The following is a 23,831-nucleotide window of genomic DNA, read 5'->3' as shown; positions in this document are numbered from 1 at the left end:
GTCCAGTTTCGGAGATAGGAGGAGGCTCTGGAAAGCCCCCCCCCCCCCCCAGTCAATAGCGTTATGGAAAATACCCCAGTCATGCGCGGGTTAACCTCGGGGGTTTGCGCGGGTTCACTCCGTAAGGTATGGTTCGATGTTATCTATGGCTCAGTTGTTAATTCATAAAACCGAGCGAAAATGCTCGGAGTCGGCAGGTCGTTGAACTTTCACAACGAACGCCGACGCATGGCACCGCTCGCCAAGGGATTCACCAATAAATCAAATAAATTTATGGTTGCAATAAATCAGCCGTTTTTGTGTCGATTTAGCTGAAACTTGGACTGTCGGTAGAATATCACCGGACGATGGATTGCCACGTGTGGGGTGCTGTTGCACGTGTGCACGTGCGAGGGAATGATCCAACATCTCAGAAACGGCTGGGCCTAGTTTGCTCAAATTTTATATCTACACAGTTAGGGACAATTTAGAAAGGGGTCTGGCACAAATCATCTAGAGTCTCAGTTTGCACGTGCACCCGTGCAGCGGGCCGGTTTTATATCTCAAGAACGGCTGGGTCGATTGCGCCCAAATTTGGTGCAATGCTTCGGCCAAGTATGGGTTGGGTTCCAACTGAAAGACGTGCAGGGGTCGCTTCCACATCCCGAGAATGGCTGGACCGATGGCGCTAAAACTAGGCATAGTTTTAGGGACCGGCGAGCAGGGTGTCCCACAAAAGTCAGATGGAACCCAGTTGGCATGGGCGCACGTCCAGAAGCCCTGCCCGCTGCAGTGGAAACGGTGGTCACCAGAGCGAGCATACGATGCTCAGACAAATAAACAGCTCAGGTGGGTGCGCCACGGAGCGCGGCGGCGGCAGATATGCGGCCCCCCGCTGCGGCCCGCCAGCACTGGCCACCGGCCAGCCGTGTTCTCGCACTGACTACCACGTACCATTCGCTTTTTGGCGGCGAGTCTGCGTTTGATGGCGGCGCCCTGTTTGGGGACGCGCCGGGCGGGACTGGCCGGCTCGGCGCCCTCCTCAGCCGGCTCCTCGGCGCCCGAGCCCTTCACCTTCACCTTGAGCCGCTTGGTCGGGTGGCCGGCGCGCGACGATGCGGCACCGCGCTTCCTGCGCGGGCCGGTCGCCTGCTGACGCGGCGCACCGGTTTCCACCTGCCGGCGACAGACAGGGCAGGTGAAGCCCCTCCGACGGCACAGACATGAGGCGCCACAGCCGACAGCTAGTGGCTACCGGCGCCAGCGCTTCTTCTCGGTAGTTAGTCAGACCTGAGGGTGGGAAAAGCTACGCCATACGCAGTACTGTTTGGAGAAGCTGCGCCATACGTAGCACTGTTTGCGGTAGCTACGCCATACGCAAGATTATTTTTACAATCTGCCTGTGAGGCCCGGTCTGCTGCTGCAGCGTTAGGACACGGGGTGCCGGCTGGGCCGGCCGGGTACGGGTGGTGGCGCCTCCGCTCCGCGCTCACCTTGACGATGTCGATGTCTGGGAAGCTGGGCTGCCCGGTGGGCGGCCGGCCGGCGGAGAGCAGTCTCCACAGCTGCTCGGTCTCGTCCAGCGTCACCTCGAGCAGGTCGCCCTCCAGCAGCAGCGCCTCCAGCTGCGACAGCGACTGGGCGCCCAGCCGACCGGCCGACGACCGGGCTGCCGCCGGCGCCGGTGGAGGGGGAGGAGGCGGCGGAGGCGAATCGGTGCGCCGCGGAGAGAGCACCGCCTTGCGTGGCTTGCGCGCCGGAGTCGGCGGCGTCTGCTTGAACGCTGCGGGCCGAGAGGGAGAGGGAGAGAGAGAGAGAGAGAGAGAGAGAGAGAGAGAGAGAGAGAGAGAGAGAGAGAGAGAGAGAGAGAGAGAGAGAGAGAGAGAGAGAGAGAGAGAGAGAGAGAGAGAAAGACAGAGAGAGCGAGAGAGCGAGAGAGAGAGCGAGAGCGAGAGCGAGAGCGAGAGCGAGAGCGAGAGCGAGAGCGAGAGCGAGAGCGAGAGCGAGAGAGAGAGAGAGAGAGAGAGAGAGAGAGAGAGAGAGAGAGAGAGAGAGAGAGAGAGAGAGAGAGTGATATGATATGATTATGATATATATGATATGATATGATATGATATGATTATGATAACGATATGATTTGTCATATATCTTGTAAAATATGCAACGTAGGTATGCACAAAGTACACGTTTTCGTTAAGCAAAGGCGGATTCAGGCACGCAAAGACAGGGGTAGTACATTGATATTACCCCCTTTCACAGGTACCTGGATCCGCCTATTTCAATATTTTCATTGTAAAATGACGTTACATAGTCTTAAGGTGCATAAGCGGCAAATGTCGCAATAGTTAGTCAAAGCTGGACCAAAACTACCCCCGAGAAACTTGTCCTGGAGACGCCTCTGCGCAAACTAGAAACTTTAAAATTTGACACAACGTGTCCAATGAATAGTAAGGAATCGTCACCAAATTTTGAGCCCCTGGCTTAAAGGGACAGTATCACCATTTTGATGAAATTTGACATTGCATAGGCCCCACCTTTCTGGTCCGGGAACTGAAGACCGATCCTCGAAGCTCCACACCGTTATCCCGCTATCGCCGCTCAAAGTACGAAAGGTGTACTACACTTTGAATCCTGCTTCACTATCTTCACTGTTTAAATGTTTGCGCCGTTTTGAATTGACCGCCAGTAATAAAACTTTTACCCTGGTCATTTCGTCAAATTTTATAAAGCCAAAACGTTTTTCGCACTTATTCATCACCGTTAAATTCATTAAATAGTCGTAGGCAATTTCCGTTGTTTCCTTCGGATTCTAGCGGCTCAACAAAGGAATTCCTCCAGCTTGAATCACAATCTCCATTCTCCCTCCAATGTATGACGTTTATCACGTGATTGTCACGTGATATTTTCTCCCATTGTCAATTGTCACGTCCAATTGTCACTCCCTCCAATTGTCACGTGATATTTTTATAGGCAATACCTAAGGCTACCTCTCCCTAAGGACAACTCAATCAGAAGAACGACCGCGTAAGCGTAGCGTCAATAATGTATTATCTGCGCCAGTTCTGTAGTAATTTTGCATGCTTCCAAAATGGCGGCCATGCTTGTATAGTGGTGGTTCGCTCATGAAAATGAATCATGAAAATGAAATGTGGTTGCAATATTTTTCACCGAGTTCGGTCCTCAAACTATGTTTTCCTGATTCAGGAAAATAAGAAATGCTAGTAAAAAAAAATCAGCTCCATACATTAATTTTTTTTCGATGATACTGTCCCTTTAAGTGGTATTCCGTCGTGAGCAAAAAAAAAAAAAAACTACAGGTGGGGCCGATTCGCCCCCCCCCCACCAGTAATAGGGTTAAAACAATGAGTGACTACGTGAGCGACTTCGATGCCTAAGGTCAATGCACATCGCATGATATACTTCGCTGCCAGGTTATGTAGGTAAACACATCAATTTGACTTCAAGTTCACTTAACCCGCGCCCTGCTGGTGGCCTGTGTTTTCCGTGTCGTGTTGGGGGGGGGGGGGGGGGGGGCGTTTAACGCCCCTACCCCCGTCTAACTCAGCTCGCGGTAAGCAGCAATCGAAAGAGCGTCAAAAATAATGGTGGAGACACTTCCGTCACTTTTTAGGTGATGGTCAAAGATCAGGTCGCCAGAGGTCATCAAAGGTCACATTTAGTCCATTTCAATAATTTTGAAAACTGCCAACGGCTTACTCGGGAACCAATAGACCTACAGCGCCGCGGAAAAGCGCATTCGATAGTCCTTTTACAGACCTTTCTGCACGTTGTTCAGATTTGATCTCACGTCCACGGTTTAGCCTCCAGAGGGCAAAACTCCAAAAAAGACGTTTTTACGATTTTTTTTCTGCAATAACTCTTGACTCAACAGAGTCTCGACATTAATTTTCACAGTATCGTGCTCCTCTTGTCGAGACGCGTCAAATGAACTATATTTTAACCTTTAAAGATCAATTTGAAAATTTGACACCAGGTCAAGGTCATGACTTGATCGGAAAGGGTCATTTGCATATCAGTAGATCCGTATCGTCGAGCTGAACACATCTGACGTATTTTCCCCGCTCTAGCACGTCTCCATCAAAAGTTGTAAAAAACTGCTTGTGACCTTTCATGACCTGAGATGATCTCAGGGGCACACAGATGGGTCACAGGTGCATTCTTTCCGATTTAGTGTGTCATGCGACCTATGAACTCATGCTTGAGAGTGTTTGGAACGACATTCGTCCAAAAGAGGCGCATTTCAATTTTCTAGCATTGACTCATAATGGAGAGGTCGTAAAATTGACCTGACCTTAGGTCACAGATATCAAAATCCGAGATATAAACTTAATACATACTGTTACTTTTATCAATCGCTGAAAGTTTCAAAGTGATCGTTCTGTCGGTGTAGCTATAGCGAGACTTTGAACTTTTTTAGGTAAGGTCACTTGCGGTGTCCTGTTGACCTGACCTTGAACAACCCCGGTTTGAAATTGTTATCACATGTGCGGAAAGGATGCATGAACAGGGGCCGTATTCACGTCGACTTATTTTCTTTCGTAAGTATAATTTGGCATTCACGTCGACACTTCTTAAGTTTTAATCGACAAAGTTCACGTTTTAAAAAAAAATTGCTTAACCCGCGCGGGGCTGGGGGGTAAATTTACCCCCCCTGGCGAATTTTTGCAATATCTCAAAAACGTGCGCGCCGCCAAACTCTCAGTACCTTTTCTTACATCAATTTGACACGTTCCCTGAAAATTTGAGCGAAATCCTTCGGAAATTTTTGAGAAAATGACGTTTAAGTGACGTCATGTTCCCCATTTTCGCCTCAAAAACGGCAAAATTTCAAAAGCCACTAACATCTTCATTTTTAATGGAATCAAGACGTAACAAAAAGCTTAGGTACGTGATTCTACTTTGTCTATCAAATTGCTATCTCGGTTTTTTGAAATTTTTTGATTTTGGTCCATTAAAAAAAAAACTGACTTTTTGGGAAAATAATTATAAAATCCAAAATTTTGCGTGTATCGAAAAAGTCGGAATAGGTATAGGTATGTCAGAGAAGTGGTCCATGTGCACCTACAAACCAATTTTTAGAGAAATCGGTTCAAAAATGTGGGAGTTATTCAAAATTTTATGACGTTACGACAAACAATTTTTTGGAAAATCTAGACCTCGTGCGGAAACAAAAATAGTACCATTCGATTCGCCGTGAAAAACTGCATCAGATAGACACATTTTTAGGTCTTAACAACCAACTTCAAAATTTGACCTCACTAGACCTGACATTGACCTGACCTCGACCTGAAATTCATCCAGATGTGGTCCATATCACCTATTGAGTGTGCCTATTGAATTTTATGAATAAAATGACCCATAAAACATGTGTCGCACATGCCCTTTTCTATATTTTGTTTTTGGTGACCTGACCTGACCTGACCTGACCTTGATCTTGACCTCTGAATGATATTGTATGCAACGAATATTGTCTTGGTAGCCTAAAAACACGTTTTGGGCAATCAGTCTCAGTCCATTCTTCGGCAACTACGGTGCAAGGCCGATACTGATGCTGTAGAAACTTGCAATTTGTACCCTTGACCTGACCTTGACCTTGACCTCAAACTTTAAATTAAGTACATGTTTTTAGTTGTTCGTGATGAGATCTTTCGATTGGCGTTTGAATTTTCCAAATCGGACCATTAGTTCGGCAGATAACAGGGGGGGGGGGGGGGTAATTTACCTCCCCCCAGCCCCGGGCGTTCGGCTGGAGACCCCAGCCCCGCGCGGGTTAAGAAGTAGGCCATGCGTAAGAAAATTCTTACGAAAATTATCGACATGCCAAAAACGGCGGCGCTGCTCGCCGCCGTTTTTGAAATATTCGCGAAAAACCTGAAGGGGACGTAAAAACGCCCCCCCCCCCAGCAAAGCGCGGATTAAGTTTCGTTCCAATTAAAGTTCGGATGTTCAATTTAGTGATCCACGTTGCATATCAGTTACCTCCGCTGATAAAGAAGAACACAATTGCACCATTTCTGAGGCACAACCTTTATGTCCGCACGGCTACGCCAAGAAGTTGTTCGCAACAACGTTGTTAGACCTCAATTGACCTTAGTTGGCCCATCCCGTGCGTAGGTACTTTTAGCAAACAAAGAAAAACTGGGTCATTAATCGGCAGTGAATAGAGACGTTAATCGAGACGACTGTATGGGAGCGGGCCGGCTGCGCGGGCCGGGTGGGACCGACTGTATGGGAGCGGGCCGGCTGCGCGGTGCCGGGTGGGACCGACTGTATGGGAGCGGGCCGGGTGGGACCGACTGTGTGGGAGCGGGCCGGGTGGGACCGACTGTATGGGAGCGGGCCGGGTGGGACCGACTGTATGGGAGCGGGCCGGCTGCGCGGTGCCGGGTGGGACCGACTGTATGGGAGCGGGCCGGGCTGCGCGGTGCCGGGTGGGACCGACTGTGTGGGAGCGGGCCGGCTGCGCGGTGCCGGGTGGGACCGACTGTATGGGAGCGGGCCGGCTGCGCGGTGCCGGGTGGGACCGACTGTATGGGAGCGGGCCGGGTGGGACCGACTGTATGGGAGCGGGCCGGCTGCGCGGTGCCGGGTGGGACCGACTGTATGGGAGCGGGCCGGGTGGGACCGACTGTGTGGGAGCGGGCCGGGTGGGGGGACCGACTGTGTGGGAGCGGGCCGGCTGCGCGGTGCCGGGTGGGACCGACTGTATGGGAGCGGGCCGGGTGGGACCGACTGTATGGGAGCGGGCCGGCTGCGCGGTGCCGGGTGGGACCGACTGTGTGGGAGCGGACCGGCTGCGCGGTGCCGCCCTGACAGCCACCTGAGGAGTAGGCGTGCTCCGAGCTGGAGAAGACCGGCGCGCTGGGCGGCAGCTCGGCCTCCGACTCGAGTTTGATGGGCGGCCGGCCGGTCTGGCGGCCGGTGTCGGCCGTAGGCGTCGGACCGCCGTCGGCCGCCGGTGCCACCGCTGAGTCGCCCGCCTGCCAACACACACACATACAGACGCGCGCACCGTCACCAACAAACACAACCTTTTACAAGCCAGAGACGGGAAAATAAGGCAAAAACAAAACAAAACACGTGTACAATGATAAAGATGATCGGCACAAAGACGACCATAACCCGGTTAGAGGGCACCACAGCGCAGAAGATATCAGCAGAAGATAGTAGTGGCGGCCAGCAGGAGCACGTACGCACCTGGCTGGAGGTGCCCGCTGGGGCCGCCGGGCTGGCCAGGGCGGCCGCTACCTCGTCAGTGGTCAGCAGCTGACGAGCCCGGTCCTGCCGACGGCGTCACACGGTGACACAGGGTATAACACCGCGTCACAGTACCACAGAGCGTAACACAGTGACACAGGGCCTCACACCGCGTCAGAGCATCACAGTGACACACAGCGACACAGGGTATAACACCGCGCCAGAGCATCACACAGTGACACACAGCGACACAGGGTATAACACCGCGTCAGAGCATCACAGTGACACACAGCGACACAGGGTATAACACCGCGTCAGAGCATCACATAGTGACACACAGCGACACAGGGTATAACACCGCGTCAGAGCATCACACAGTGACACACAGCGTCACAGGGCCTCACACCGCGTCAGAACATCACACAGTGACACACAGCGACACAGGGTATAACACTGCGTCAGAGCATCACATAGTGACACACAGCGACACAGGGTATAACACCGCGTCAGAGCATCACACAGTGACACACAGCGACACAGGGCCTCACACCGCGTCACAGTACCACAGAGTGACACACAGCGACACAGGGTATAACACCGCGTCAGAGCATCACACAGTGACACACAGCGACACAGGGCCTCACACCGCGTCACAGTACCACAGAGTGACACACAGCGACACAGGGTATAACACTGCGTCAGAGCATCACACAGTGACACACAGCGAGACAGGGTATAACACCGCGTCAGAGCATCACACAGTGACACACAGCGACACAGGGTATAACACCGCGTCAGAGCATCACACAGTGACACACAGCGAGACAGGGTATAACACCGCGTCAGAGCATCACACAGTGACACACAGCGACACAGGGTATAACACCGCGCCAGAGCATCACACAGTGACACACAGCGTCACAGGGTATAACACTGCGTCAGAGCATCACATAGTGACACACAGCGACACAGGGTATAACACCGCGTCAGAGCATCACACAGTGACACACAGCGACACAGGGCCTCACACCGCGTCACAGTACCACAGAGTGACACACAGCGACACAGGGTATAACACCGCGTCAGAGCATCACACAGTGACACACAGCGACACAGGGCCTCACACCGCGTCACAGTACCACAGAGTGACACACAGCGACACAGGGTATAACACCGCGTCAGAGCATCACACAGTGACACACAGCGACACAGGGCATCACACCGCGTCAGAACATCACACAGTGACACACAGCGACACAGGGTATAACACCGCGTCACAGTACCACAGAGCGTGACACAGTGACACAAGGTATAACACCGCGTCAGAGCGTCACACGGTGACACAGGGTATAACACCGCGTCACAGTACCACAGAGCGTAACACAGTGACACAGGGCCTCACACCGCGTCAGAGCATCACAGTGACACACAGCGACACAGGGTATAACACCGCGTCAGAGCATCACACAGTGACACACAGCGACACAGGGTATAACACCGCGTCAGAGCATCACACAGTGACACACAGCGACACAGGGTATAACACCGCGTCAGAGCATCACACAGTGACACACAGCGACACAGGGCCTCACAACGCGTCACAGTACCACAGAGTGACACACAGCAACACAGGGTATAACACCGCGTAAGAGCATCACACAGTGACACACAGCGACACAGGGCATCACACCGCGTCAGAGCATCACACAGTGACACACAGCGACACAGGGTATAACACCGCGTCACAGTACCACAGAGCGTGACACAGTGACACAAGGTATAACACCGCGTCAGAGCGTCACACGGTGACACAGGGTATAACACCGCGTCACAGTACCACAGAGCGTAACACAGTGACACAGGGCCTCACACCGCGTCAGAGCATCACACAGTGACACACAGCGTCACAGGGTATAACACCGCGTCAGAGCATCACACAGTGACACACAGCGACACAGGGTATAACACCGCGTCAGAGCATCACACAGTGACACACAGCGACACAGGGTATAACACCACGTCAGAGCATCACACAGTGACACACAGCGACACAGGGTATAACACCGCGTCAGAGCATCACACAGTGACACACAGCGACACAGGGTATAACACCGCGTCAGAGCATCACACAGTGACACACAGCGACACAGGGTATAACACCGCGTCAGAGCATCACACAGTGACACACAGCGACACAGGGTATAACACCGCGTCAGAGCATCACAGTGACACACAGCGACACAGGGTATAACACCGCGTCAGAGCATCACACAGTGACACACAGCGACACAGGGTATAACACCGCGTCAGAGCATCACACAGTGACACACAGCGTCACAGGGTATAACACCGCGTCAGAGCATCACACAGTGACACACAGTGACACAGGGTATAACACCGCGTCAGAGCATCACACAGTGATCCACACAGCGACACAGGGTATAACACCGCGTCAGAGCATCACACAGTGACACAGAGCGACACAGGGTATAACACCGCGTCAGAGTATCACACAGTGACACAGAGCGACACAGGGTATAACACCGCGTCAGAGCATCACACAGTGACACACAGCGACACAGGGTATAACACCGCGTCAGAGCATCACACAGTGACACACAGCGACACAAGGTATAACACCGCGTCAGAGCATCACAGTGACACACAGCGACACAGGGTATAACACCGCGTCAGAGCATCACACAGTGACACACAGCGACACAGGGTATAACACCGCGTCAGAGCATCACACAGTGACACACAGCGTCACAGGGTATAACACCGCGTCAGAGCATCACACCAGTGACACACAGCGACACAGGGTATAACACCGCGTCAGAGCATCACACAGTGACACACAGCGACACAGGGCCTCACACCGCGTCAGAGCATCACACAGTGACACACAGCGACACAGGGTATAACACCGCGTCAGAGCATCACACAGTGACACACAGCGTCACAGGGCCTCACACCGCGTCAGAGCATCACACAGTGACACACAGCGACACAGGGTATAACACCGCGTCACAGTACCACAGAGCGTAACACAGTGACACAGGGCCTCACACCGCGTCAGAGTATCACATAGTGACACACAGCGACACAGGGTATAACACCGCGTCAGAGCATCACACAGTGACACACAGCGACACAGGGCATCACACCGCGTCAGAACATCACACAGTGACACACAGCGACACAGGGTATAACACCGCGTCACAGTACCACAGAGTGACACACAGCGACACAGGGTATAACACCGCGTCAGAGCATCACACAGTGACACACAGCGACACAGGGCATCACACCGCGTCAGAACATCACACAGTGACACACAGCGACACAGGGTATAACACCGCGTCACAGTACCACAGAGCGTGACACAGTGACACAAGGTATAACACCGCGTCAGAGCGTCACACGGTGACACAGGGTATAACACCGCGTCACAGTACCACAGAGCGTAACACAGTGACACAGGGCCTCACACCGCGTCAAAGCATCACAGTGACACACAGCGACACAGGGTATAACACCGCGTCAGAGCATCACACAGTGACACACAGCGACACAGGGTATAACACCGCGTCAGAGCATCACACAGTGACACACAGTGACACAGGGTATAACACCGCGTCAGAGCATCACACAGTGACACACAGCGTCACAGGGCCTCACACCGCGTCAGAGCATCACAGTGACACACAGCGACACAGGGTATAACACCGCGTCACAGTACCACAGGGCGTTACACAGTGCCACAGGGTATAACACCGCCTCAGAGCATCACAGAGCGTAACACAGTGACACAGGGTATAACACCGCGTCAGAGCATCACACAGTGACACACAGCGACACAGGGTATAACACCGCGTCAGAACATCACAGAGCGTAACACAGCGACACAGGGTATAACACCGCGTCAGAGCACCACACAGTGAGACACAGTGACACAGGGTATAACACCGCGTCAGAGCATCACACAGTGACACACAGCGTCACAGGGTATAACACCGCGTCGGAGCATCACACAGTGACACACAGCGACACAGGGTATAACACCGCGTCAGAGCATCACACAGTGACACACAGCGACACAGGGTATAACACCGCGTCAGAGCATCACACAGTGACACACAGCGACACAGGGTATAACACCGTGTCAGAGCATCACACAGTGACACACAGCGACACACAGTGACACAGGGTATAACACCGCGTCAGAGCATCACACAGTGACACACAGCGTCACAGGGTATAACACCGCGTCAGAGCATCACACAGTGACACACAGCGACAGAGGGTATAACACCGCGTCAGAGCATCACAGAGCGTAACACAGCGACACAGGGTATAACACCGCGTCAGAGCATCACACAGTGACACACAGTGACACACAGTGACACAGGGTATAACACCGCGTCAGAGCATCACACAGTGACACACAGCGTCACAGGGTATAACACCGCGTCAGAGCATCACACAGTGACACACAGCGACACAGGGTATAACACCGCGTCAGAGCATCACACAGTGACACAGGGTATAACACCGCGTCAGAGCATCACACAGTGACACACAGCGACACAGGGTATAACACCGCGTCAGAGCATCACAGTAACACACAGCGACACAGGGTATAACACCGCATCACAGTACCACAGAGCGTGACACAGTGACACAGGGTATAACACCGCGTCAGAGCATCACAGAGCGTAACACAGCGACACAGGGTATAACACCGCGTCAGAGCATCACACAGTGACACACAGCGACACAGGGTATAACACCGCGTCAGAGCATCACAGTGACACACAGCGACACAGGGTATAACACCGCGTCAGAGCATCACAGTGACACACAGCGACACAGGGCCTCACACCGCGTCAGAGCATCACACAATGACACACAGCGAGACAGGGTATAACACCGCGTCAGAGCATCACACAGTGACACACAGCGACACAGGGTATAACACCGCGTCAGAGCATCACACAGTGACACACAGCGACACAGGGTATAACACCGCGTCAGAGCATCACACAGTGACACACAGCGACACAGGGTATAACACCGCGTCAGAGCATCACAGTGACACACAGCGACACAGGGTATAACACCGCGTCAGAGCATCACAGTGACACACAGCGACACAGGGTATAACACCGCGTCAGAGCATCACAGTGACACACAGCGACACAGGGTATAACACTGCGTCAGAGCATCACACAGTGACACACAGCGACACAGGGTATAACACCGCGTCAGAGCATCACACAGTGACACACAGCGACACAGGGTATAACACCGCGTCAGAGCATCACACAGTGACACACAGCGTCACAGGGCCTCACACCGCGTCAGAGCATCACACAGTGATACACAGCGACACAGGGTATAACACCGCGTCACAGTACCACAGAGCGTAACACAGTGACACAGGGCCTCACACCGCGTCAGAGTATCACATAGTGACACACAGCGACACAGGGTATAACACCGCGTCAGAGCATCACACAGTGACACACAGCGACACAGGGCATCACACCGCGTCAGAACATCACACAGTGACACACAGCGACACAGGGTATAACACCGCGTCACAGTACCACAGAGTGACACACAGCGACACAGGGTATAACACCGCGTCAGAGCATCACACAGTGACACACAGCGACACAGGGTATAACACCGCGTCAGAGCATCACACAGTGATACACAGCGACACAGGGTATAACACCGCGTCAGAGCATCACACAGTGACACACAGCGACACAGGGTATAACACCGCGTCAGAGCATCACACAGTGACACACAGTGACACAGGGTATAACACCGCGTCAGAGCATCACACAGTGACACACAGCGTCACAGGGCCTCACACCGCGTCAGAGCATCACAGTGACACACAGCGACACAGGGTATAACACCGCGTCACAGTACCACAGGGCGTGACACAGTGCCACAGGGTATAACACCGCCTCAGAGCATCACAGAGCGTAACACAGTGACACAGGGTATAACACCGCGTCAGAGCATCACACAGTGACACACAGCGACACAGGGTATAACACCGCGTCAGAACATCACAGAGCGTAACACAGCGACACAGGGTATAACACCGCGTCAGAGCACCACACAGTGAGACACAGTGACACAGGGTATAACACCGCGTCAGAGCATCACACAGTGACACACAGCGTCACAGGGTATAACACCGCGTCAGAGCATCACACAGTGACACACAGCGACACAGGGTATAACACCGCGTCAGAGCATCACACAGTGACACACAGCGACACAGGGTATAACACCGCGTCAGAGCATCACACAGTGACACACAGCGACACAGGGTATAACACCGCGTCAGAGCATCACACAGTGACACACAGCGACACAGGGTATAACACCGCGTCAGAGCATCACACAGTGACACACAGCGACACAGGGTATAACACCGCGTCAGAGCATCACAGTGACACACAGCGACACAGGGTATAACACCGCGTCAGAGCATCACACAGTGACACACAGCGTCACAGGGTATAACACCGCGTCAGAGCATCACACAGTGACACACAGCGACACAGGGTATAACACCGCGCCAGAGCATCACACAGTGACACACAGCGACACAGGGTATAACACCGCGTCAGAGCATCACAGTGACACACAGCGACACAGGGTATAACACCGCGTCAGAGCATCACACAGTGACACACAGCGTCACAGGGCCTCACACCGCGTCAGAGCATGACAGTGACACACAGCGACACAGGGTATAACACCGCGTCAGAGCATCACACAGTGACACACAGCGACACAGGGTATAACACCGCGTCAGAGCATCACACAGTGACACACAGCGACACAGGGTATAACACCGCGTCAGAGCATCACAGTGACACACAGTGACACACAGTGACACAGGGTATAACACCGCGTCAGAGCATCACACAGTGACACACAGCGTCACAGGGTATAACACCGCGTCAGAGCATCACAGTGACACACAGCGACATAGGGTATAACACCGCGTCAGAGCATCACAGTGACACACAGCGACACAGGGTATAACACCGCGTCAGAGCATCACAGTGACACACAGCGACATAGGGTATAACACCGCGTCAGAGCATCACACAGTGACACACAGCGTCACAGGGTATAACACCGCGTCAGAGCATCACACAGTGACACACAGCGACACAGGGTATAACACCGCATCACAGTACCACAGAGCGTGACACAGTGACACAGGGTATAACACCGCGTCAGAGCATCACAGAGCGTAACACAGCGACACAGGGTATAACACCGCGTCAGAGCATCACACAGTGACACACAGCGACACAGGGTATAACACCGCGTCAGAGCATCACAGTGACACACAGTGACACAGGGTATAACACCGCGTCAGAGCATCACAGTGACACACAGCGACACAGGGCCTCACACCGCGTCAGAGCATCACACAATGACACACAGCGAGACAGGGTATAACACCGCGTCAGAGCATCACACAGTGACACACAGCGACACAGGGTATAACACCGCGTCAGAGCATCACAGTGACACACAGCGACACAGGGTATAACACCGCGTCAGAGCATCACACAGTGACACACAGCGTCACAGGGTATAACACCGCGTCAGAGCATCACACAGTGACACACAGCGTCACAGGGTATAACACCGCGTCAGAGCATCACACCAGTGACACACAGCGACACAGGGTATAACACCGCGTCAGAGCATCACGCAGTGACACACAGCGACACAGGGCCTCACACCGCGTCAGAGCATCACACAGTGACACACAGCGACACAGGGTATAACATCGCGTCAGAGCATCACAGTGACACACAGCGACACAGGGTATAACACCGCGTCAGAGCATCACACAGTGACACACAGCGTCACAGGGCCTCACACCGCGTCAGAGCATCACAGTGACACACAGCGACACAGGGTATAACACCGCGTCAGAGCATCACACAGTGACACACAGCGACACAGGGTATAACACCGCGTCAGAGCATCACACAGTGACACACAGCGACACAGGGTATAACACCGCGTCAGAGCATCACACAGTGACACACAGCGACACAGGGTATAACACCGCGTCAGAGCATCACAGTGACACACAGTGACACACAGTGACACAGGGTATAACACCGCGTCAGAGCATCACACAGTGACACACAGCGTCACAGGGTATAACACCGCGTCAGAGCATCACAGTGACACACAGCGACATAGGGTATAACACCGCGTCAGAGCATCACAGTGACACACAGCGACACAGGGTATAACACCGCGTCAGAGCATCACAGTGACACACAGCGACATAGGGTATAACACCGCGTCAGAGCATCACACAGTGACACACAGCGTCACAGGGTATAACACCGCGTCAGAGCATCACACAGTGACACACAGCGACACAGGGTATAACACCGCATCACAGTACCACAGAGCGTGACACAGTGACACAGGGTATAACACCGCGTCAGAGCATCACAGAGCGTAACACAGCGACACAGGGTATAACACCGCGTCAGAGCATCACACAGTGACACACAGCGACACAGGGTATAACACCGCGTCAGAGCATCACAGTGACACACAGCGACACAGGGTATAACACCGCGTCAGAGCATCACAGTGACACACAGCGACACAGGGCCTCACACCGCGTCAGAGCATCACACAATGACACACAGCGAGACAGGGTATAACACCGCGTCAGAGCATCACACAGTGACACACAGCGACACAGGGTATAACACCGCGTCAGAGCATCACAGTGACACACAGCGACACAGGGTATAACACCGCGTCAGAGCATCACACAGTGACACACAGCGTCACAGGGTATAACACCGCGTCAGAGCATCACACAGTGACACACAGCGTCACAGGGTATAACACCGCGTCAGAGCATCACACCAGTGACACACAGCGACACAGGGTATAACACCGCGTCAGAGCATCACGCAGTGACACACAGCGACACAGGGCCTCACACCGCGTCAGAGCATCACACAGTGACACACAGCGACACAGGGTATAACATCGCGTCAGAGCATCACAGTGACACACAGCGACACAGGGTATAACACCGCGTCAGAGCATCACACAGTGACACACAGCGTCACAGGGCCTCACACCGCGTCAGAGCATCACAGTGACACACAGCGACACAGGGTATAACACCGCGTCAGAGCATCACACAGTGACACACAGCGACACAGGGTATAACACCGCGTCAGAGCATCACACAGTGACACACAGCGACACAGGGTATAACACCGCGTCAGAGCATCACACAGTGACACAGCGTCACGCAGTGACAACAGCGGGGAGAGAGAGAGAGAGAGAGAGAGAGAGAGAGAGAGAGAGAGAGAGAGAGAGAGAGAGAGAGAGAGAGAGAGAGAGAGAGAGAGAGAGAGAGAGAGCTGCCACACCCCAGGAAGGGTGCCGCCGCGCCGAGTCCCACCTGCCAGCGCATGGCGCGCTCGGTGAGACACTGGAGCGCTATGCCCTCGGGCAGTCGCACCACCAGCTTCTGCAGCGCCACCAGCAGGCTGAGCACCGTCTCGAGCCGCGGCCGCCGCGAGCGCCGGCACAGCGGACACAGGAACCGGCCGCCGGCACTCAGTCGCACCGCCGGCTCGCAGGCCGCCGCGCCGCCCGACCGCTTCGAGCCGCCCTTGGAGAGCGGCACACACGAGCCTGCAGACGCACGACGGACAATGTAGGTATACATACAGTAGGGGAGGTTGGGGTAATTTGGCCGGTGGTGTAAATTGGCCGCCCCGTCCTGTACGATGTCTAATAAAAGTGAGTGAAATAACTCTAGTCTGTATTACTTTGTCATGGGTAGAACTAACTGGAGGACAAATGTCAAAACTTTGCCCCTCGTACTTCGTAGTTTTATTCAAAATTAATAAAACATTAATCTTATAAGAAAATGGTAAATTTTAGGGGAGGTTGGGGTAATTTGGCCACTTTTTTTAGAAAACGATGTAACTTAAAATTGACGACACATTTCTGCATATTCTCAACGCTGGAAGGTGTCGAGTTCATTTTACTTTACCTACTGGACAGTGAACTTGAAATGATAGAGTAATCACTTGTATTGAAATTGTGACGTATCACAAAGGTCTACAAGGCGGCCAAATTGCCCCACTAGCAGGGTTCTTTGGCCGGGGGTGTGGGGCAATTTGGCCGATGTTAGTTTGCGGTCGGGATTTTCTGTTATATTGCGAGTCAGCTTCAGATTCAGCAATGGCGTGTGTCCATGACGCATTTGCCGCATTTTGGAGGTTGACTCAGGGGTCACAGGGGTCAAAATAGCCAAATTAGCGGCTCTAGATGCGAAGACAGTTTTATACGAATAACTTTTGAAGTAATCAAGGTAGGTCAAAACTTCGAGTACCATCGTAATTCTCTCGTCAGTCCGCATCGAAACATATATGTGTTGACCTCGAGAAGTCAAGGTCGAAGGTTGACCTCAGGTCACGTTACCTCAGGTCGCTTGACCTCAAGGTCACGTGATTTCAAGGTCATCATGCATATTATTCGATGCGCATTGGCGAGCTGAAGAGAATGAGACCATTTGTGCGGCTGTACCATTTCTATGTAAGGATTTATTAGCAAAAAACGTTTGGTAACCTTTGATGACGTCACATGCTCTTACATTGACCAATCGGAAGTAAGGCATCAAAGTAGTCAAAGTTGGTCATGAATCATGTCATTTATGGTACAATTGACCATGAAAACTCGGCCGTCCCAGCATAGTGACCATGAGCGCACCGGCCAAGTTGCCCCGCTAGTCCCGGCCAAATTACCCCATATTGCCATTCTGAAATTTCTGTCTATAAAGTCATCACGGCTATACGGAATTAGATGAAATTGCTCTTGGAACCGCTGAACACCCCCAAGAATTGCACTATAATGTCTAATTCGTTTTTAGCCCAAATGTTATACAACTTTGTAAATAGAAGCAAAAGTTTCCATTTTGTAATGAAATTAACGTTTTATTAATTTTGAATAAAACTACGAGGGGCAAAGTTTTGGCATTTGTCCTCCAGTTATTTCTACCCATGACAAATGAATAGAGACTAGAGTTATTTCACTCACTTTTATTAGAGACCGTGCAGGTGGGGGCGGCCAATTTACACCACCGGCCAAATTACCCCACTCTCCCCTACTTCTGTTTAAAAAGTTAGGTATATAACATGTAGTATTTGGGCTAAAAACGAACTCCCGACATTATAGTGCCATTCTTGGGGGTGTTCAGCGGTTCCAAGAGCAATTTCATCTAGTTCCGTATAGCCGTGATGACTTCATAGACAAAAATCTTTAAATGGCAATATGGGGTAATTTGGCCGGGACTAGCGAGGCAACTTGGCCGGTGCGCTCATGGTCACTATGCTGGGACGGCCGAGTTTTGATGATCAATTATACCATAAATGAAATGACTCATGACCAACTTTGACTACTTTGATGCCTTATTTTATATTGGTCAACTGTAAGGGCATGCATGTGACGTCATCAAAAGTTACCAAACGTTTTTTGCTAATAAATCCTTGCATAAAAACGATACAGCAGCACAAATGGTCTTATTGTGTTCAGCTCGCCAGGGCACATATAATGATATGCATGATGACCTTGTAATCACGTGACCTTGAGGTCAAGCGACCTGAGGTAACATGACCTGAGGTCGACCTGAGGTAACGTGACCTGAGGTCAACCTTTGACCTTGACTTCTCGGGGTCAACACATATATGTTTCGATGCGGACTGACGAGAAAATTACGATAGTATTCGATGTTTTGGCCTAGCTTGATTTCTTCAAAAGTTATTCGTAGAAACCTGTCTTCACATCTAGAGCCGCTAATTTTGCTATCTTGAGCCGCTAATTTGCGTCAAATGCGTCGTAGGACACACGTCATTGCTGAATCTGAAGCTGACTCGCAATATAACAGAAAATCCCGACCGCAAACTAACACCGGCCAGATTGCTCCACACCCCGGCCAAATAACCCTGCTAGTGGGGCAAATTGGCCGCCTTGCAGACCTTTGTAATACGTCACAATTACAATATAAGTAATTACTCTATCATTTCAAGTTAACTGCCCAGTAAAGTAAAATGAATGCGACACCTGCCAGCGTTGAGAAAATGCAGAGATGCGTCGTCAATTTTAACACGCGCACTGCAGGGGGGGGGGTTGTTTTCAACCCCCCCCCCCTGTGGTTTTTCGCAAATCGCGAGAAAACGGCGGCGCGTAGCGCCGCCAAATTTTGCATACCTGTTCTCCCAACTTTTGCACACCTTGAGTAAAAATTTTGACCCCAGGTGACCTATGGTCAGGTCACCAGGTCAGGTCAAGTGACCCTACCTCGAAACGTAAATTTCGAAGTTTGCAATCCCACCAAGCCCACAGTTGTTGAGATATGATCTTGAAACCCACAGGAAATAGTAAAGTCATCACGAGCTACAACTTGTATATCTCGGAATTTTTATATCGATGACCTAAGGTCAGGTCATTTTTGCGACCGGCCCATTATAAGTCAATGGGAGAAATTTCAACTTACTCTGAATGCCATCCTATGACTTCAATACGCTCAGGATCATAGTATTACAGGTCCCTGTTGGTGATTTCACCGAAACATATCACTTATGACCTTTGGAAGGTGATCTCCAGGTCATCTTAGGTCACCTGAGGTCACCAGCGGTTTTTCTTCAATAACTTGAGATTGAATAGAGATAGAGACTCCGTTCGACGTTTATCGTGTTTTTCTCGTCAATGCGGATCGAATGATATGCAACATGACCTATTTCGGTCAGGTCATGACCTTGACCTGAGGTCAATTTTTCAACTTGACCTTTCGAGGTCATATCATATATCATTCGATGCGCCTTGACGAGCTAAGAACGATGGCGTTCGAATCGATCCTCTGTCTTGTGTGCAAGACAAGTTATTCAAGAAAAACTACCGCGAAATTCCTGTTGTGAAAATCGTAACATTTTGTCTTCGGTGACCTCTGGTGACCTCGTTTTTGACCTGACCCAAAAATGATCTTAGTATTTCTTGTAGATCTCATCTCAACCTATCCAACGCCGTTTACCGCTTGTCGCTACGTTGCGCCGTTTTCGAGATCTCAGGGGGGGTTGTTTTCAACCCCCCCCCCCTGCAGTTCGTGTTCGGCTCAGACCCGCTGCAGTGCGCGTGTTAAGTTACTTCGTTTTCTAAAAAAAAAAAAAACGGCCAAATTACCCCAACCTCCCCTTATACAGAGGTCTGGAGACGCGGGGTGGACAATGTACACAGTACATATCGAAGCCTGGAGACGCGAGGTGGACAGTGTATGCACTATGCAGTACATACAGGAGCCTGGAGACGCATGGCGGACAATGTATACAGTACACACACGAGCCTGGAGAGTGGTGACGCGGGATGGCTAATGTTTACATACAGAAGCCTGGGCCAATCTTATACATATCCGAATTTCCTGGCCACGTCAATTGAGGATCGACTGAAATAAAAGAAAAAAACTTTCATGTAATAGCCGTTTCCTGTAGCTGGAGTTGAGCCAAAGCTAGTGTCCAGTCCTGTGTCACGGCCTGTTCAGGGTGCGCCCTGGAGACGCGGTGAGCCCAGGGTGCTCACTGAGCACCAATGGCGCCACACGAGAGCGAGCCACCTCACTGAGCACCAATGGCGCCACACGAGAGCGAGCCACGCACCGGCGCCGGCCGGGCGCGGGGCGCACTTACTGTGGAAATAGTCGCAGCACAGCTGGCACTGCAGCATGGCGGCCCGCGGCCGCTGCTGGCAGACGCAGTAGGTGCCGCTGTTGCCGTCCGTCTGACGCTTCTGCAGGTTGGCGGCGCGGTGCTGGCGAATTAGCTCCAGCTCGCGGCGCTCGGCCTCCTGAGAGCACGGACGGGCGGACACACGCGTGACGTGGGGGAGGACGGGCCGCCCATGGACGGGCGGACTCACGCGTGACGTGGGGCAGGACGGGCCACCCGCCACCGCACCGGGCACTTACTGCCCACCGGCCACCACTGCACTGCTGCGCTCATTGCATTCCTTTTTCGACAAAATACATGATTAGCACATTGATGAAAGAAAGGCAAAGCCTCATAGTAAACGAATACAGTATGAAGTATAATGTATAGTAGAAAAATATCTTTCCTTTTCAGATTACACATAATATATATTTTTTTCTTTCATCAATTTATCATTATCATGAGCCTGAAGAAGCCTTTCCGTATGTTATAAAAGCGATACCGTAGTAGCTTGAACGCTTTGTTGTCTATTATAAAACGGCATAGTAGCTTGAAAACTTTGTTATCAGTTCAGTCCCTCGAAATTCGAAAAATATTGCACAAAAACGCGCTATCCTGTACAGTCCCATCCTGCACATCCACATCTTGCACTGTACACTATACAGCAGGGGTCGGCAAATGGTGGGGCATGCCCCCTTTGGAGGTAATGGAGCCCTCGGCCGGAGGTAATGAGGGTCTCTGAGAAAGCCTCTTCTTAGAATTAATGGCTTCCTTGGTGGGACAGGCATCACGACTGTTTGGCCTCAGACTTCAAAGATAAGTCCAGGGCGAACGCTAGCCGCCGCCCGTCTATTGGCGTTTTCATAGCATCTAACGTAAAGAGGGAGGGGCCGATCGGACCCCAGCCTCTCGGCCTCTGAGCTGGAGCTTTGCAGTAAAAAACGAGCGCGCCACCCGTGACGACAGGAAGCCGCTACTACCCAATTTTAAGTTTCATGGCCATTGGGTGACTTTCAAGAGGTCAATGTCAATTGTCGAAAAGATCGGGACCCTCCATAACTTCTTGAATTCAGATTTTGTGGCCTACCATGATCCCAAGAAAGAACTAACAAGTCAACGGTTATTTGTGTCAAGGTCATGAAATGTTTTAGGGCAGGTAAAAAAAAAAGATGATCGGCTCGAGGGTACAATTTTGTCGTGATCCGACGCTTTTTATATAATACCCATAATACCCAAAGAATCGCGGAAGGGTATGTGACTTTTCAGTTAACTTGGCTGCGTAGGCAATCGTGTCTGGTAGGTGGGGGTAATGGCCCTGCCTGGTGTCCGAAAAGGGGGCACGGCCCCGAGGGACCTGGCGACCACTGCTATACAGCCATGCCGTACGGCTCTCGCGAGATTAAACGGTAGGTTTTGCACTTTTACATTTCCGGTTATATCTCAGAAACTAATCGATCTACGATGAAGCCATTTTACACGACCATGGCCGGTTTGTGAACCAACAAGTCGATCGCATCTTCAACACTTAAAAGCTTAAGGCGACGAAGATATAGCCTGAAGTAAACTAAATTTTCCAGGTGCAAAACCTACCGCTAAAACCCGTGAGACCTGTAAATTTGAATCAGGCTCCTCATCAGCTTTATCCCGCGCCCCGTTGAGATTTTTTCTAAAAAAAACTGACTTTTTTTGGGAAAATAATTATAAAATCCAAAATTTTGGATATATCGAAAAAACGGAATATATGTCAGAGAAGTGGTCTATGTGCACCTACATACCAATTTTTAGAAGAATTTGTTGAAAAATGTGGGAGTTATTCAAAATTTTATGACGTAACGACACACACAAATTTGGAAAAAAATGATTTTTTTGGAAGTTTTAGACTTGGTACGGAAACAAAATAGCACCATTCGATTCGCCGTGAAAACTGCATCAGATAGACACCTTTTTAGGCCTTAACAACCAACTTTAAAATTTGACCTCACTTGACCTGACCTTGACCTGACCTCGACCTGAAATTCATCCAGAGGTGGTCCATATCACTTAGTGAGTGTGCCTATTGAATTCTATGAGTAAAATGACCCATAAAACATGTGTCGCACATGCCCTTTCCTATATTTTGTTTTTGGTGACCTGACCTGACCTGACCTTGACCTTTGAATGACATTGTATGCAACGAATATTGTCTTGGTAGTCTAAGAACACGTTTTGGGCAATCATTCTCAGTCCATTCTTCGGCAACTACGGTGCAAGGCCGATATTGTAGAAACTTGCATTTCATACCCTTGACCTGACCTTGACCTGACCTCTGACCTACTTAAGCAAAAAAATTTGGGCTCTTAAGATCTGCCTTGTTGAGAGCTTTCGATTGCCGTTTTCCCCGTCTTTCTACGACCATCGGAAGTTAGGACAGGATTTTTTTTTCGGAAGTTCGGACAGGGGGCAGAATCTGCCCCCCCCCCCTCCCAGCAGGGCGCGTATGGCTGAATAGCCCAGCGGGGCGCGGGTTAACCCTCACCCTGGCAGGGGGGGTCGATGCAACCCCCCCCCCCAAGGTGATAGCGTAAAAACGGCGGCGCCCAGCCCCGCCAAATTTGGCACAGCTTATAGGGCAGCATTTTTCCATATGACCTGAAAATTTCAGGTCCGGGTGACCTTGGGTCAGGTCACCAGGTCAGAAAAACCGGTACAAGGTCATGGTCAAATTTCAATTTTCTTTATGCACCTGTTCAATTCACAGTTTTGAACTGATTTCCTTCAAACTTTCAGGATGTGCTAAGTTCACCGAGTTGTAGGGGAAGACGGGGGAACACCGACCCCTTAACC

General features: G+C 51.4%; 1 protein-coding gene across 1 annotated transcript in view; it reads right to left on the bottom strand.

Moving 5' to 3' along the window:
• LOC122381031 (lysine-specific demethylase 5A-like) overlaps positions 1 to 23,831 on the bottom strand; it is a 203,143-nt gene that overhangs the window by 16,701 nt on the left and 162,611 nt on the right. The window contains exons 24-29 of the mRNA XM_043364719.1: positions 20,991 to 21,147; positions 16,706 to 16,941; positions 7,198 to 7,281; positions 6,821 to 6,980; positions 1,473 to 1,762; positions 934 to 1,155 (exon numbers count right to left, since the gene is read on the bottom strand). Of these exons, the coding sequence (XP_043220654.1) occupies positions 934 to 1,155; positions 1,473 to 1,762; positions 6,821 to 6,980; positions 7,198 to 7,281; positions 16,706 to 16,941; positions 20,991 to 21,147 (1,149 nt within the window). The remainder of the gene's footprint in view (positions 1 to 933; positions 1,156 to 1,472; positions 1,763 to 6,820; positions 6,981 to 7,197; positions 7,282 to 16,705; positions 16,942 to 20,990; positions 21,148 to 23,831) is intronic.

The sequence above is a fragment of the Amphibalanus amphitrite genome, unplaced genomic scaffold (genome assembly GCF_019059575.1).
Source record: "Amphibalanus amphitrite isolate SeventyFive unplaced genomic scaffold, NRLGWU_Aamphi_draft 000112F_arrow, whole genome shotgun sequence".
In the NCBI taxonomy this organism is placed as follows: Eukaryota; Metazoa; Arthropoda; class Thecostraca; order Balanomorpha; family Balanidae; genus Amphibalanus; species Amphibalanus amphitrite.
Note: the sequence above shows the minus strand (reverse complement) of the source record. Positions and strands in the feature narration are given on the sequence as shown.